Here is an 18,470-nt window from a genome sequence, read left to right on the forward strand (position 1 = left end):
GACAATTTGTGCCTAAATTCAACTGGCGCATGTGCATAGGCAAGGCATCCAAAGACTCGGAAGTGATCCACTGAAGGCTTCCTGTCATTTCAGACCTCAAAAGGAGTTTTTGTTTTTAAAGCCTTAGTGGGAGCCCTGTTCAAAATGTAATTGGCACACATCAAACCCTCTAGCCAAAATTTATGAGGCATGTGTTTGCTTTTCAGCATACATCTGTCCATCTCCATGAGGGTTCTATTTTTCCTCTCAGCTTTGCCATTTTGCTGAGGGGTCAGCCTGACTGTGAGCTGATGCACAATACCCTTGCCCTTGAGAAAAGCATAAAATTCTGCAGAAAGGTATTCCCCACCTCTATCCATGCGCAATGTCTGTATCTTGAGTCCGGTTTCATTTTCAACCATGGCTGAAAAATGTTTAAACACCGTGAACACTTCAGATTTCTTTTTGAGCCCATAAACCCAAGTAAAATTGGAGTAGTCATCAATAAATGTAACGAAGTAGAGATGACCACCCAACGACGGAGTCCTCATGGGACCACAGACATCACAGTGTATAAGCTGCAATTTGCGGACAGCTTTAACTGAACCATCCTTCTTGAAGGGGAATCTATGCATCTTACCTAAAATGCACCCTTCACAGGCATGTGGAGGAGGTATCTCAAGAGGTGGCAATTTATCAACCATTGAAAACTTCTGAAGTGTCATCAAGCTGTTGTAATGCATGTGGCCATATCTGGCATGCCATAATTCTGCATTTTGCATGGCAGCTGTAGGGGTAGAAACTGCCAGAGCATGGGCTGCTCTTTTCTAAAAAATATCAAGCTGAAAAAGCCCACACAGCAGAGTACCAGATAACCTTAAGGCATAGTCAGCTTCTCTGTCTCGGACAGTACATTTGTCATCCTCAAAGATGACCTGAAATCCTCCTCTGTTAAGAGTGGACATGGAAAGGAGATTTTTGGTTATGCCAGGCACATATAAGACATCTGAAAGTCTGAAAATTGAGCCATCAATGGTAGTGAGCTCAACCTCTCCTGTGCCACGTACTGAATATGATGAGTTGTTGGCACAAGTGACTTTCTTACCAACGGGAGGTGGATGCAAGGAAGTAAAAAGATACTTCCTAGAAGTGATGTGCTTGGATGCACCGCTGTCAAAATACCATGTGTTCAGTGTTTCATTAACACTGAAAGCAGATGCATCTGTAGAAGAGTCATAGCTGCAAGTCAAAAATGCATATGTATCATCACTGCAAGAGGCTGTACTATCCCGAGCATCTGGAACAGCCAACCTAGAATCTGAAATGCAAGATAAAAAGCATAATCCTGTCCAACTAAGTTGGCTGCAGCATCCCCACTGTCAGATGCATGAGGGGCTGAATCTGAAACAGCCATACCTGAGCTGTTTTTCTTTTCTTTTGCAAGCCCTTTTCCTGCAGCATCCCCACTGTCAGATGCATGAGGGGCTGAATCTGAAACAGCCATACCTGAGCTGTTTTTCTTTTCTTTTGCAAGCCCTTTTCCTGCATTCTGCTATGTGATGACCTGGCTTTTTGCAGTAGTGACAAAAACCCTTCTTTTTGGGCTTACTTGCATCATTTTTAGCCTTTTGTGAAGGCTGTCCTGACCCACTGGAAGGCTGATTTACTGATGTCTTTGCATGTCCCTTTGTTTTTGATTTAAATTTTGAGAGCATGGCTTGTTCACCTGCATGTGAAGCCAAATTTTTCCTGGTCTGCTCTTCCTGAAGCAGAAGTCCTATCAACATCAACTCATGACAAGGTGAGGGGATTTGCACCCCCCCTCAATGATAAGTTCAGCGAAGTGTGAAAGTTGAGATAAGACTCAGGAAGAGAATTCAGAGTGGTTGTAATCATCTCTGAATCAGGAATAATTCCATCTATGTTTAACAAATGCTCTCTTAGATCCTGTAGCTTTGTGAGGTAGACTGACATGAAGTCACCCTCCTCCATATGTGTATTGCTCAACTCTCTTTTTAAGAAAGATACCCTTGCATCATTCCGAGCTGCATACATGCTTTCCAAGATATCCCACGCTGCCCGAAAGAGAGATGCATGACAAAGCTAAGGCATCCCGTGAATCCCATCTCTTCTGCTCTGGAGTAGTGACTGTAGCTGCACCAACAACTTGTCCTGCAGCTGCACCCTGTGCACGACCTCTTCCACCTCCTTGCTGAGGAGGGGTAGCAAGTGCAATATTTGCTGGTCGGATCTCATCCCCATTGACATAATCCCATAAATTTCTAGAAATCAGAATATTACGTACCATGAAACTCCAGAGGGAGTAGTTGGTACCATCCAACTTGTCTTCTTGTGAAAGACCACCGAACTGGAACTCATTCTGATTTTGATGGGCCATTTCTGAGAAAAAGATTGAAGCAGATACAAAGCTGAATTCCCTTACTGGGAATGAAATGCACAACTCCCAAAAAACACAGCCAAGCACGGGCTGTAAATGCAACTTAGATTTCTGTACTTGCACTGTCAGAAGTCTGTCCAAGCATCAAAAACTCTCCAAAATCTGCCAAAAGTGCTTCAAACACTCCAAGAAAGGCAGTATGAGCTGAATACTCCAAAAAATGCTCTCCCAACACAAAAGCCCCAATTTGTGGCCTGAAATTGCAACCAAAAAGGGGCAAAATTACTAAAAGCCCCAAATCTGCAATTTTTGAACAAAAGCCCCAAATTTCAGACTAGATCTGCAGATCTGTCTGTAAAAGCCCCAAATTTTAGACAATCTGCAATTTTTGCTCCAGATGTAGCTCCGAAACTACACAATGATTGCAATGTCTGCAATATACAAAATGCCTCAAATGTACTCCCAAACAACTGAACCAAACTATGGTTTTCTGCAAGATGTGCCTGCCAAAGAACACCTGTGGCTGAAGGAAACCCGTGCAAATCTGCAAATACAGATCTGCAAGTACAGATTGTACGGATGAACAGATTGTTGCCACACGTGTGGTACTGAAGGACTGCACGCAGATCTACGGAAGGTACAGTTGGTACGGTAAGTATGGACTGTATGGTACGGTAAGTACAGACTGTACGGTACGGTACATACGGACTGTACGGTACGGTGCGTACTGATTGTACGGCAGGTACGGAAATGACAGCGCAGATACGGGAGCAATCTGTACGGCGAATCTGTACGGGAACTGCGGCGCAGCTACGGCGATTTGTACGAAAACTGTACGAAAGTTGTGGCGCAGGTACGGCGATTTGTACGAAAATTGTACGGGAGTTGTACGGCGACTGCACGCAAGTTGTACGGAGGTCGTACGGAGGCTGTACGGAGGTAGTACGGGGAGTTGTACGGCACTGTACATCGGGATTCCGTAAAATCGTACGGACTGTACGGACGAGTTGAAGCAGGCTGAAGCTTGAGGCAAAGGGCTGGAACTGAAGGGAGCAGGGAGCCCGAAGCTCTTGAACCTGCTCTGATACCAAATGTGAGTAGAGAGTGAGTGAGAGAGAGCAAGAGAGAGTGAGAGCTGGAAGCTTGGAAGCTGAAAGCTTAGTTGCAATAGAAGAGTGTGAGAGTACAACACAATGAAAGAAAGATAAGGTTTTGTCCTAGTGACAAAACCTTAGTAGTCACTAACCATAGTTAGTGAACTAACTGCGGTTAGGGGAAAAAACCTCTTAAAGAGGGAAAAGTGCCCCTAACTAGCTTATTATATTACATTGGTCACTGCTGAATTATATCTATAATTCTAACAAGAACTCCTATGAAATAGACTAAAATGAATAACTCTATTTTACACATGCAACTTGTGAAGTTTTTATTGAGACTGCAACTTGAACAGGATTGTGATCAATTTGTGGCTCTTTTGCCCTATCATCTATCCTAATAAGTTTTTTTACTTGAAAAATTCTTGTTCTGAAGAGACTAAAATGTTTCGCCTACAAACTACATGCAATTGTATATGGAATAAAGATAATGTGGGTTACTTTTTTATTAGTTTTCGCCTTTAGTGGTAGTCTTCATTATGGCTAGTTTTGTCCTTCAACTTTGAAGTACCATGAGTACGAAGAGAACGCTTGGTTGTGGGAAGGTGTTGTGATTGTTAGTATGTGTGAGAGGTTATGTTCATGCATTACACACATGCACACACGCACGCGCACTCACAAACTCACCCATGCACATGCTTTTTATGTAGGCGAAATCCATGTAACTTTATATTACAATGAGTAGTTCCTTGAAAAGGAACATGCTAATACATAAAAAATGGGCATTATAAGACAAGGAAGCAAGAGCATGTAACGGACAAGCACAGATAAATAATAAAATTATTGTTGTAGTGACCTTCGAAAAAAGTGAAACTCGGAGAAGGTTGGATCATGTCACGTCCTAGGTGCACACACTAGGCCGACATGCTAGGGGCAAGGCAAGGTTTAGAGGGGTCTAAAGGTTATGCCTAAGAGAATCTAATGTTTCATTGGTTAGAAGGGTTAGGATTTTAAGTTGAGGGGCAAACCAATGTTTCATTTGTTTTTGTGGGTTAGAGCGTTAATGAGGGGGCCACGTGGCAGCCCCTCATGCACACCTATCCTCTTCCTCTCCTTCCAAGGCAAAAGGTACGGGATTTTTGGACGTTGGCAATTGTCTCTCATTTTCTCACGCACCTTGAGGTCATCTCTCCACCTCTCTCTAAAGCTCGCTTCCCAAGGCTGTTGTACGGGGTATATCCCAAGGCAGGTCTGCTGGCTGATTGGAGCTCAATTCGGTGTATTTCTTGCTGTTGCACGTCTCCCAAGGCACTCATAAATGCAGTACAGGTGTGGACAATTCTACACGCATTCCAAGGTCTCTAGGCTGTTGTACGGACTTTTGGCACCTTTTTCGAGGCAAGTCCTTTGTTGTACGTATGATACTAGTGCTGTTGCTGCTGCACGGACTGCTTGGGCACTTGCTTAAAAGGCTTGTTCACGCATTTCAATGATAGGCTGCGGGCTGCGGGTGGACTTTGCCATGGCAGATGAGCTCCTTCTCTCTTGCCCGGGCCTCCTCACCAGTGAGCCTTGCTCTTCTGACATTTCTCAGCTCCCAATTTTCTTTTATCTCTTCCTTTCCCTGTCCTAGCTACCAGTTCCTCCAGCTAGCCTCCACATTGGATCTGCTGCTCCTGGAGGTGTTTTGGAGCTAGATTGAAGTCATTCGAATCTGGTTTGAGTTTTCTTGTCACTATTCCTTTCACTTTGATTGCAGTTGGTCATTTTGGAAACTTGTTGTTACTCCTTTGTTGTTGGAAGTCCCTCTTGACCATTCAGGCAGTGATTGGGCACCTAGTCACAAAGGGTGTAACCAGATTGGAGTCAAAGGGGTTGTGTGTGGATTTTCTTGTATTGTGGTCACTTGCTCAATCTGCGATCTGTGTTGAAGCTTGGTCACCCTGACAGGCTGGTCAGTGGGTTATTGGATTGCCAGTCCTGGTTGAGCAAGTTGAATGCTTGGACACCTTTACATGGACAATGGTGAATGCCTTAGCCTTGCCTTGGCACTTGGGTACTAGTGTGTGCACTAGGATAGAATGCAAGTTGTAGCCAAAGTTTGGCTTGGACAGTGGAAATTGCCCGTGGGGCAGAGCACAAGAGGCCTTATTGTATGTGCCAATTTCATTCCTAAAGAAATAAATAAATACCGGACAATTATTTCTCAAATTGTTTTCTAAGTGGTATTGTTTAAAGTTAAATGGTTGGAAATGATGCAATGTGGCTGTGAATAACGAATATGCAATGATAGTTATGGTCTACTTCCCTTTAGGAAACGTTACAGATCACCAAAGACTCTATGATTCTTGTCTTTCCATAGAGTCTAGAGTCCCCAATAACGAACCCATGTAAAGAAGAATCAAAACCAAGACTTGGATAGATCAAAACAAGCAGTAAGAAACCGTGCCTAAAAACGCTGTTGAAGAAGCTGTAGAAAATCATGAGCCTTAGGGAAAAGATTGCGGCTTGCCAAACCATAATATGAATATGATATTTAGGATATTCAAACCACCATGCATCTTTGGCGAACATAGATGCTTGATGGAGAGTAATTTGATTTCTTTTAGGGCCATGCTTTGAGCGCATGAATGTTTCCATATGAAACATGTAATGTCTCCTTGCCAAACATCATCAATGCTAAGAACAGAAATTGGTTGCACAATATGGAGTTGAACATGCAGCGGCCAAGTGGCTAATTTCTAGTATTCCAATTTCTTTTTGAGCTTTGTAAGCATCCAATCCGTCTATTGTCAGCGAGAAACCATCCATCCCAATGTATAGCCAAGATAATAAACAATCTGACTTGGCAAAACAAATTCCTTAGGCCATAAAAGATGATTCCAATCCATGGCATGCAAAGGCAGACGCTTGGATTTTTGAAAGTTCACTAGCAAACCAGCAGCCAAGCCATCTGTACAACGATAAAGCACACGTGAGTTGCGAAAAATCCTTCTCGATATTCTTAGGCATGAAGAAGGAATCATCAGCACAAGCTTGCGCAATCATGGGCTTTCCATCACACAAACACACTCTCACACACAACCTTGTCCCCAACACACACGCACGCACGCACGCACACACGCGCACGCACGCATCCACCCCCCCACACACCCACCCAACCATCCCCTTACCTAGTGGACACATGCATGCTTACATGCAGGCGCACACACACATTCACACATTTTTTGTAGGGTGAAATTCATGTATGTTTATATTATAAAGTGTATCCCCCAAGTGGAGCCTCCATATGCAATAACAATATCAAAAGATTTCATTAGAAGACAAGTGAATATATAAATCTATTGAACACACACACACGCGCGCGCGTACACGCACACACAAAATTGATGCTTATATTTTGTCGATTGGCATGTAATAAATATGCGCTGCTCTAGAGGGGTGTATGCACACACACACACACACACACACACACACACACACGTGTCGCATGCTAGCATTATTAATTGATGTTGCTATTTTTCAATTGCCATGCAATAAATGTGTCTTGCTCTAGATTTAAAGACCTTGTAATCTTGTGGTCTTGGTTTTCGTACGTTAATGTTTCTACTTTTGATAGCTTTTTCTTCCAAGCTTCACCTTGATTGTTGTAGTTGGCTATTTGCATGATTGTGAAGTTTTTCTTTTCACATTCTAGAACTCTTTCCATCTACCTCTATTGATCTTTACTCAAAGTTAAATGTATTTTTTTTCCCAGGCAGATTGATGAGGAAATTAGGATTGGAGTGTTTGCTATTTCAGATATACAAAAAGGCGAAGCAATCTCTTATGATTATCAGTAAGAAGACCTCCTCTCCTATGAAGCCTATTTTTTAAACGTGGCGCCATCTTGAATTTATTTTTCAGTTATTCCCTTATTCAGTTCGCCATTGTGGCGATAGTTGCTTATCATCATTGTAGAAAATAATGATGAGGTATGTGTTTGATTGTTCCTTTAAGTTCAAAGATTTAGTGTATTTAAGTCAATGTATTGAAGACATAAGCGTCGATTCAATTTTTTTGTGATGGCCTTTGAGGTCTTGCCCATTGTCACCTTAAATTTTTTGCTTCTTCTTTTGTTGGGATTTGGGTAATGGCTAAAAAGTTTTGCTAAAATGACACTTAACGAACAAGTATTTGTGTTGCTTGTTATGACTGTTAATCCTCGTGTCTTTGAATAATGTGCCTTTGGCTTGGTAAGGGAATGGAGCCTTTGGTTATGGTAACTTTAAAAGGAGGATATACAAAAGCAAGGAAGGACATATTGGCATGATGTTGCACTAGAAGGCCATTGAGGAACTTGTTTAAGAACTAACCAAGCGAAGCTGGATTTCAACATGTTTGTGAGATCCCTATAAGGTTTTTTCTCCCAAACTGTAGTTATGGTTGAGTTAGTCACTAGGTGTGTCTTGACCCTAGTCAGGATCCATTGTAGGGTTTTTGTCTTGATGACTACCCTAATTTAATTTCTCATTATGTGTTTCTGAATTCTCAATACAGCTTGCTCCCGCTTGTGTTGTCCTTAGTGATTTTTGGCCTTTTGCGGACGTTAATACATGTCTCTCTCTCTCTCTCTCTCTCACACACACACACACACACACACACACACACACACACAGACTTTTTTTTGTGAAACCAGTAACTATATTATCAACATGAGATCAATGTACATGACATTAGACTCCAAAAGAGAGCCTAATGGAAGAACTCAAAAACAGTCAGAAAACACTTCAAGGCTAGTAGCATCCAAGTCCCTCGCAGCATAACTATCATATAAAGATTGCTTGAGGTACATTATGAAGAAAGCATATGCCTGAGGAAACTGTTGTCCCATCCTAGAATGCAATCTCTGTGTCCAAATAGTCCATAGTACCCAAAAACGAGTCTAGTGAAAGAAAAGGAGGAATGGAGACATCTGAGATGAGAAGCATCCAAACATCCAGAAGAGTTTCCCAAATCTGATAGAGGGAAACCGAAGCCGCAGCAAATGAGAAACATGAGTGATCAATATCCGAGAGTGCGGGCAAGACCATAGCAAATAGGGAACTGTCTCACGGTGATGAGAGCAACAGGGGCAGGAAGGGGAAACAATGCGACGTGCTGCCAATTTCACCCCAATGGAAAAAGCTCCCACTATACATCTCCAAAAGAAAAGCCTCTGTTTCAATGGCAATTTGGCTTTCCAAATTTTCTTGAGTCGTGATTGCCACCAAGATAAAAGATTTGCTTTTCCAAAATATCTCCATAGCCTGAGACATATAGGAAGCCAAATGCTTGAAAGACCAGGGAAGAAGAGGCAAATAAAATTGCACATATGCCATAATGATGGACTGTACTATCCGAAGTCGAACATGTAAAGGCCAAGTGGACAAATGCCAGTATTCCAGCTTCTTGTTGATCTTTTGAAGCACCCATTTGAGCTGTTGTTGCGGAGTAATATTCCAGCCAATGGGGTAGCCTAAATGCCTCACAATAGTGTGGGAAGAGATAATGTGACCTAGCCAGAGAAGTGCATGCCAATCAGCTTCTTTCAAAGCTAAAAGTTTCGATTTCTGAAAATTGATTTGCAGTCCAGCAGCTATGCCAAAGTCATTCAGTGTATGCATCAAGTGAGAAAGGTCACTTTGAGAATTCCTGGGCATAAAGTATGAATCATCAGCATATGCCTGTGCAAGAAAAGACTGTGCCCCTGGAATTTGCAAGCCATGAAGCTGTCTTGTATCTGCAAGATAGTCCATATGCAACAGTAGCGGATGGGTAGCAATGGCATACAGTAAAGAACTAAGAGGGCAACCCTGTCTCACTGACCGGGTCATAGTTTAGGTTCTTGACAACCCACCACCAAGCAAGCACTGCGCTGTGGCCCGAGAATAGAGCCAGTATATGATATGGACGAGTCGAGGGCCAAATCCCAATTTATGCATAGTCTGAGAGATAAAATCCCAGTGGACAGTATCAAATGCTTTCGCAATGTCTACTTGCAGAATGAGAACGTCTTGTTTAGAATATTTGGCATACTCAATCGCAAGCAAAGCATTAGAGATATTGTCAGTGATCTGCCTTCTGGGGACAAACCCATACTGTCTAGGATGAAGTCCTGCTTGCAAAAAGAATCGAACTCTGAGGACAATCATTTTAGCAATGAGTTTGTAAATAACAGGCATGAGAGATATAGGCCTCCAATCAGATATCGTCTCACACAAGCTTTTTTTGGGAATCAATTTGACTAGGCCATGTTTCCAGGATGGGGGAAGAGATTGTTCTGCTCAAGCATGATTGATCATTAGAAGAAGAGTGTTTTTGAGGTCACCCCAAAATGCGCGGAAAAATTCGACAGTCAATCCATCCCAACGAGGAGAGCTGCTTTTGCGTAGATGACTCAAAGCATCATCCAGTTCACTAAGCATAAAAGGCTGCTCCAATGCATAAGCCTGTTCCCGAGACAAAATGGGCTGAACATGCATAAGAAATTGAGACCTAGCTGTATCCACCTGCATCAGATGAACACACACACACACACATGCGCACACGCGCGCACACACACACGCACGCACGCACGCATGCACATAGAGACACGCACACAAGCACACATTGCAGGAAAGAAAACTATTCTAGCATTGGGTGAGGTGTCATGCCACACTTTGTTAGATATATGTTTGAAGAAGATTTGCATCTATTGCTAAAAATTTGTGAAATCTAGCCTTGCTTTGTATGGAAAATTTTATGTTCATTTGTTCATAGTTAGGAAAGCTTACATTTCCAAGAGGGAACTTTGTGGTTCTTAGACGAGTAGATATCTGGTACTTTTTGAATCACTGAATTATCGTTCTTGTTTACATATTTTGACATTGGTTTGTTATTAGGACATAAAAACGCCAAAGGGTAGTTTTATGTCTGTGAACCAAATAACTTCATAGGGTTTTTGTCACACATCAAAGGTGTCTTTTGGTTCATGAACATCACATATAAAGAAACTGAAGATTCTTCCGAGCACAATTGAGACCTCCATGGTGTCCAATTCAATGCCAAATTCAGGCTGGGAATTCTATCCTTGGCTGCAGGTCCAAAGCGGGTTAAAATACCAGATAATTGGAAACATCCTATTCACCCCAGTTCCTGTAATTATTTTGGATGGTTAGATCCAATGGTCAAGTGACTCCCAAGATAGTGATGGCGACCCTAATTTGTACTTTGATCCATAGAAGAACACTTCCTTATGTTCTACCAATCTCTATTCAGGATACTGAACCATTATTAACGATTTTTTTTCCTTCCAATCTGATAACTTTCCATGATGTCTTCGTCATCTAGATTGAGCATAGACATATCATACCGATTTCTTCTTGAGAAAAATGTAAGAAAAATAAAAATAAGAGGACAATTATATGTATTGTAACAGTACCAAAATAGTGTTGATTATTCATAATTGAGCAGCAGACTATGGTCAGTGGGATTATTGTTTACACTTTCCTTCTAAAAGTCGTTTTCCCTATGTTAACAGATTCATCCAGTTTGGCACAGATCAAGAATGCCATTGTGGTGCTTCCTCCTGTAGAGGCAAGCTAGGAGCCAAACCAAGTAAAAAGATTTCTGATGCAGCTCTCCAGATTGTTGCGAGGGAAGTTCTTATGTCAAGGCCAATGAAAAAGTCTAAGCTTTATCGTGGCTTCAGTGTAGAACGTGGATACAATCCTGTAAGTTTTCATCATGCTGTTTGTTTCTTTTCTTGCCTTCTATGCGGCAACTTTTCTTGCCCGATGTCATGAATTGTTACAAGATTACCAATTCAGATTTGCTGGATTTTGAAGAAATTGAGGTCATGATCTGCTTTGATGTGTAAGCTGTAAATTTTGCTTCCTATTCCATGTTCAATTGAATATTTTCAAGTGTGCTCTGGAAATATATTCTGAAGCATTCTTCTGCTGATTGGTCTTATTGGGAATACCTAGAAATTCTTTCATAAATGTAGAAAGAGAAGTATGTGGAAGGTGGCAAAATTTTGCATGTAGGTAAAAATTTCATTGGTTGCAAAGGGAGAGAGGTTGGAGGGACCATTTGAAGTAATTTATTTAGGCAAACATATGGGGATTAGAAGAGAGAATTTCTACACACATTTGAAGTAATTTATTTAGGCAAACATATGGGGATTAGAATTTCTTGGTATAAGTATCTACACACACACACGCACGCACACACGCATGCACGATCGCTCGCATGCACGCGCGGATATATATGTGTATGTATGTATGCAGGCTAACTTTGAACATAGCAGGTATAACAAGGTCGATGTGTAAAATGGTGTTGTATAATAGTGTAAAGCGGGAAATACTTTTTGTGGATAGTATAGAGGCAGTTTGTGTGTGCAGAAGCCCATAAACTTTCTATCTGTTTTGTTTTCCAGTGTCCAAGCTTCCATATGAAGTGTAGAAACATGTTCATTAATAATACAGCAGGTCTGAACGGTTCACTCTGGACCTTTTTTATTTGTCCCATTCTATGTTTAAACGCACGTGGTCCTGTTTGGAATCCTACATAGTTTTATGAAGCTTATTTGTTGCTGTTCACAAACGAATGCTGCTGTGGGTGTTGATATGTTACTGATAGGATTTGTGTGTAGGAGTTGATTTTCTGTTATCGAGATTGCTTTAGAAAATTTATACCCCAATGCTTTCATCCAGTGATTGTGGAAGAAATGGCAGCGAGTATGTAATAACAATTATACTTCCTTTGGTTTTGCAGATAGACCATTTTTTCCGCCAGAGAAAGGCGAAGTTTCAATTAGTCACTGATTCTGCTGGTAATTAAATTTATCTGTGTTTTGGTTTCCAATTTAGAAAAGTGAAAAACGAGGACAATTAATTTGCATGTCGCACTAATTTATTTCTGACGATGTGCTGCTAAAAGCCATTGTTAAGTCAGCGAAGGAGCAGAGAACAAGTACGCATTGTGTGGGTCTGCGGGTGCGAATATGGTGGCCTCTTGATCAAAAGTAAGAACAAGTCAATGTATGAGCTAGGCAGGATGTTTGTTATGCTGACAGCCACAATCTTTGATATTTATGCCAAGTTCTTGTGTGGTGTTATGTAGTAGTAGACATATACTTCTCATAATTGTTAACTTACCAGTGTGGGCAAGATAGTTTAGAATTTTCTGTTCAACCTGCGATACAGATGGGCTCAATTTGAACTCATGCTATCCTTAAAAAGCTTCAGTAAACTGTGCCAAAATTGTCTGCAGTGGGTCTGCCTGACGAATATTGTTCTAATGGAATTTTGTGGCCATGCTGTGTCGGCGTTACAAAGCATCCCTTTGGTCCAACAATGAGGTGGACTTTTCAGGGGCAGTAATTTAGCTTCTTCAAACAAAACCTTGATTGACATTCAAACACTTGCCATTATCATTATCCACAAACGTTAGTCTAGTCAGACATAATGATTTCATCAACTTGATCTCATAATGAGTAGATATAATTCCATAAACAGCTAAGCATAATGAGTGATTGCCCCTCCAATTTTATAGCTTCTCGTGCTTTGTACAATAATTTTGCCATCTCGTAATGCTACTTTGGAAGAGCTGTAATTAAAAAGTTTTGGAGTTTTATCTTTTCGTGTGTAAAGGAGGATTGTTGTGTCCTATGTAATGTTTTGACCTCTCTCTCTGTCTTTGGTGTGGTGAAAGAAGTTTGCATGGGTGTGTAGTCAATGACTTCCTGATCATGTGTAACATATGTTGAGGTTTGGGAAGGAATGTTATGATGCAAAAGGTCTCTCTCTCTCTCTCTCTCTCGCACAAGTAAATGCAAACTTGTACTTACTCCTACTCTCTGTTTTTTTTGTGCTTGTATTTTCAAAATGTAAGACGATGTGTTGTATCCGGTTTTGGCACAATCTATGCTAATTGAGTTTTCAAAGGCAGTGCACTACCCATGGTTATAGGATCTTTATTTTGTCCATCAATTTTGGGCCCAACTTCATTTTTAAGATAAACACACATTTGTGATTGGTTTTACAGTGGGAAGGTTGTTGAATTCCATGCACGAGTCTTTTCACTAATTTCCCCTCTCCGTTCTTCTTTTTCGATTTTGTGCTCTAGTATTTTTAACATGTGCATGCGTGATGGAGTTTATGGTTTTCAACGCTCATTTGGGGGAGACTCAAATGGAATCATATAGTCTTCTCAAGCAGTTGTAGCTTGAATGTGGACTACCTTTTGGTTAGCCTTCTCCTTTAGTGCTAGCATTTGTCACGGCTCAGTACGAAGAACTTTGTATAAATGGATGCTCAAGTATGGGGTGTGTGGATTGTATTTGTGAGAGCATATGTGTGTATATACTATGGTCGACACCCACTGTTGGGCACTGATGTCAGTGGGGATGTCATAGTAGCTAGTCCCTGCTATGCGTGATGGCGTATATGTTTTCAACCTGATGAGTGACTAGCATGAGATTGAAATTGCATTATGTGTTGTATCTTTAGAGGATGAGTTTGAGCATGTTCCTGGATTCATCTAGGTATAAGGCTGGATGCCTTGTGTCCTTTTTTTTGTATGGGGTCTTATCATGATCTATGCTGATTTAGTTTTCAATGGCAGTTACCCACGTTCTACTTTGTCTGTTGCTTTTGCCCCAACAAACTGATTCTCAATTTGGTGATAAATACTTCTTGTGACAGGTTTTATAGTGGGAAGATAGTTGAATTCAATGAGAGTTACGGGACACACAAGGTTTGTCCTTGTTGTGAAGATTATCTTGTATATATTTGAGAACATTCAATGTCAACTGACTTCTTTGTTCCATGGTACTTGTGCAGATTGAATATGATGATGGTGAGCTTGAGACTCTTTGTATGGACAAGGAGACATGGGAATTTGAGGGACCTGTGCCTCTGGTATGCAAAATAGGTCACATCTGTTTGGAAACAAGAAAATGTAAATACTTTATGTTTTGTATAAATGCCATCATTACACTCAGTTGAATCGATCGATGAAACTTGTTCATTTTGGAAATCTGTCCAGCGGAAGAGAAGACCTCTGGAAGCTATTATGGATGCTGGATTTCACTCTGAGGCTAGGTACACTCTTGCTTTGGACTGCACACGTTATTGAATGCCCATCCTACTGGAAGGCTGGAAAAATTATTGCTATTGTGCTTGGCGTTTTGATGTGGTATTTTTACATCAGGATATCCTCTAGATAACATGAAGAAAGTCTAGGTGTCAGTTAAATGGAACTACACAGAAGAAGGGTGATGTAAGTTTGGAAGGGCAGTGGTAGATCAGGTCCTGCCAATGTCCCTCCCCACCCCCTGCCAATATTTTAAACTTCTATTTTTTGGTAATGGTGCGTATTGAATTGTTTACAGGTATGCTCTGATGTAAAAGGACAGACCTGAACTTTTTAGTTATCATAGGCTGCTCAAGGCTATTTTAGTGTTTTCTTTTGAAGAAAATATAAACGACATGCCAGATCTGTAAGGATTGTGTCAGAAGCACAAAGATTTGTGATTCTGGCTAATGTGGAGGAACAGATCATGGTGTAACATTGTAAAGTAGATCAGCATTGGAAGGCTTCCCATAATTATACTTTTAGGACTGCTGGGAGGCAATTTTAGTGAAATGGAAGAACGGGACAGTCAAAGAATTGAGTATTTGAAAGCTGAATGTCCCAATGCACACATGAATTGTCCTAAAGATTTTTTCTGTAAGATTGTCAGTTTTCAGGTTCTTGTAACATGAGAAGATTCTTCGACACATTAATTTTCTGTGTATGGACTCAAAAGTCCTGAATTTTCTAGGCCATGGCAAGTAAAGTTACACTTTCCTTGCGCTACAAGCGGCACTGGAATGCAATGTGCTCTTAGCAGGGTGAAGAGCCTGCTTTGCAAGATTATTTGTGCAAGGATGATGAAGGTCCATTTTGTGATGGTAGTCTCCCATTAATGTGGTTATCTATGAGTGATTCTTTGGTCTCTTTCGAAGAAGGATATCTGTTGTCGGTTTAAGTTTGTGCTGTACAGTTTCTGCTAAAATTTTCAAAAGTTGAAAGTTGCAACAATCTTAAAATTTGTGTTGAATTGGGCTCCAGTAATGGTTCCTCAAGGGGGGACATAAGATGGAGTCTGGACTCTTGCTAATCATAATCTGGTTATGGTAGCTTCTCTGAGGTTTCTGTCAGTCAGATGTTGCCAATCAGAGTACGCTACGGTGCATAAGTTGAATATTGATGATTTTAGGCTGTAAAAACACAAGTTGTGGGATTTGTGATAGGTTAAGGTTAGTTTACAATTTGCTTTTGTTGGGTTCACAATTATCTTATAATTTCAAGTTTAACAACCCTTATCACAAAATGACATCCATAGTGGCATGTTGCAAGCCAAAACTGCACAGTTAACAAGTTATGAAGCAACTAACAGCAAGAAGCTGCATATAACTCCCATGCATTCATTATAACATCAAGTTTCTAATTATATTGGTGATATTAGGGTGTAAAAACATAAGTTGTGGGTTTTGTGATAGGTTAAGGTTGAGTTTACAATTTGCTTTTGTTGGTTCCACAATTATCTTACCCTTATCACAAAATGACATCCATAGAGGCATGTTTTGCAAGCCAAAACTGCACAGTTTCTGAGTTATGAAGCAAGGCAGACATGCAGAACAATCTCCCAAGATTCTTTGTCTTGTTCCCTAACTTCATTCTACATTTGGATGAAAAGGGCCTCATGAATGGCTCCAAGGAGGTTGACATAGCTAGACACTTCCTTGTAGAGATCAGTGGTCCTGGAACACCACTTTTTATGCCTTAGGTTAAAGGAAATGCTTCGTATAGAGTGGACGAAAAATCCAAGATGGTCAAAACCAAGACTCTAAATGCGACTCCTCCCAAAAGGGAATGCAAGAGCTAGAAAAGATGATATGCAGTAGAAAAAGCCAAGCAATTGACTAGGGGAAAAGTCTATTCGCACTTGTTGAGAAAGACATATTATGTAGGAGTCTAGGGAGGCTCCAAAAGATTATTCAAAGGTCCTACATGCCACAAATTCTCTAACGTAGGTGCATGAAAGATCTTCTTTGCTCCCCAAGCAAGTGAAAGTTCTAAAGAGGAGCTAAAGCCAACGGGACAAATGAAGGCACTATTCAACAAGATGGGGGATATTTTCTAGGTAGTATTTCTATTATCAAGGTCCACACATGTTTACTGAATGAAACAACATCCACCCACCTGGATGTCTCTGCAATGTCGATTGCATGGTGGAGAGAGAGTTTTAAAAGTAATCAAGCGCATGTAGCATGTAGCAACTACTACATGCGCTTGATTACTTTTAAAACTCTCTCTCTCTCCACCATGCAGTGGTTATTGCAGAGACATCCAGGTGGGTATCAAAAGAAACTACTACATGCGCTTGATTACTTTAAGAACTCTCTCTCTCTCTCTCTCTCTCTCTCTCTCTCTCTCTCTCTCTCACTACAAATCAATATGCTTGCTCAAGGTGTCCCCTATCCACAACTAGAACATGGAAAGAAGGTGGAAAGGACAGAGGGGGCGGGGGAGGGGATACCCCAATTATCAAAAGACTCCCTTAATTGTTGTGTCATCAATACTTAAGGGACTACTATCAAGTCCAAAAGGGATTGGTTCAAAACTGCTTCCAATCACATAAGAAACCAACTTGATTCTTGTTACAAGATAGTCAAACTTAAATGCTTTGGAAATTGCTCATAAACAAGCATGCAACATACAGTGGCATACAAAAAACACAATTGTAGAGAGGACCCTAGCAAGTAAGAAAAAAGCCAATAAGGTCTAAATGATTGAAAGCAAAATTAATGAAACAATATCAAGCACGTTTCTCTCACAACATTGCATTCTCTTAAGACTTATTGATGCCCTTCACAATGAATGAAACGAAAGAAACCAACTACATCCACTCTACTACCATTAAAACTTTCTCTCTCTCTCTCTCTCTCTCTCTCTCTCTCTCTCGATACAGCTCCCTAGCCTCGCCTCAACCAACCAATCACGTGGGGAGTTCAATCAACTGTCAGCTCCGCATGCTCGTCGTCACCTCAATCGCTCGTCGATTCCAACCCCCATTTTTGCCCTTAGCTGTATCCTTTGAGCTAAGTTTCAGCCCAACCCCAAGGTTAAGTCCAAGCAAGGGGTACCTACTCCACACAAGGCACCATGGTACCTAAGTTCAAGACCATCACCTCACCAACCAGCAAGGTCTGTAACTCGACCATTGCATCCTTATGTGAATACCTTAGAGGTATATCAAACTTAGGTACCTTACAAAAATGATAGGCAATATGAATGTATATATTTAAACAATATGAATAGGTTATGAAGATAGGTCATAGGCTTGTATAATTGTATATTTGAACACTATGAAAAGGATACAAAACTCACTTTAGTACCAATGAACCTCATCAATTTAACAATTTCGAAAACTCGCTAATGTGGCATGATTTGATCCAACAGTAGGATAAGCATCCATAGTTCATATGATAGTCTGCATTGTTGCTGTTGGCACTTTGAATTGCTCATAACAAAACAAATTGAGCTATTAATAGTGTGACAACAAGAATAGAATTGAATTAATGACAACATATTAGCACCAAAATAAGTGGGAGTACTGATTTATTTGAGTCCAATTTTACATATTCTAACCTTTTAGTGATAGACACCATATGAATTCTAGCATAACAAGCATGTGGTCTTTACTCTTGCATTTAACAAGCTGTAAAAATTCATTTTCGTCGCTATCTTGGTTGGAAAGACTCAAAAGCACATATTTCTAAATTCATTAGATTCATCAAAACAATTAGAAACTTGATGTTATAATGAATGCATACGAGTTATATGCAGCTTCTTGCTGTTAGTTGCTTCATAATTTGGAAACTCTGCAATTTTGGCTTGCAAAACATGCCACTATGGATGTCATTGTGTGATGAGGGTTATTAAAC

General features: G+C 40.7%; 1 protein-coding gene across 1 annotated transcript in view; it reads left to right on the forward strand.

The window, feature by feature from the left end:
- LOC147886106 (histone-lysine N-methyltransferase ASHH3-like) overlaps positions 1-15,410 on the forward strand; it is a 53,257-nt gene extending 37,847 nt beyond the window's left edge. Inside the window, exons 8-15 of the mRNA XM_087395695.1 lie at positions 7,229-7,309; positions 11,012-11,204; positions 12,250-12,307; positions 12,415-12,499; positions 14,181-14,232; positions 14,319-14,396; positions 14,524-14,579; positions 14,870-15,410. Coding sequence (XP_087251821.1) covers positions 7,229-7,309; positions 11,012-11,204; positions 12,250-12,307; positions 12,415-12,499; positions 14,181-14,232; positions 14,319-14,396; positions 14,524-14,579; positions 14,870-14,885 — 619 coding nt within the window. The 3' untranslated portion in view covers positions 14,886-15,410. The remainder of the gene's footprint in view (positions 1-7,228; positions 7,310-11,011; positions 11,205-12,249; positions 12,308-12,414; positions 12,500-14,180; positions 14,233-14,318; positions 14,397-14,523; positions 14,580-14,869) is intronic.
- The last annotated feature ends 3,060 nt before the right edge of the window (positions 15,411-18,470 follow it).

This window comes from Dipteris shenzhenensis, chromosome 24 (genome assembly GCF_047967505.1).
Source record: "Dipteris shenzhenensis isolate YYH24624 ecotype China chromosome 24, Dip_SZ_1.0, whole genome shotgun sequence".
NCBI classification, from domain to species: Eukaryota; Viridiplantae; Streptophyta; class Polypodiopsida; order Gleicheniales; family Dipteridaceae; genus Dipteris; species Dipteris shenzhenensis.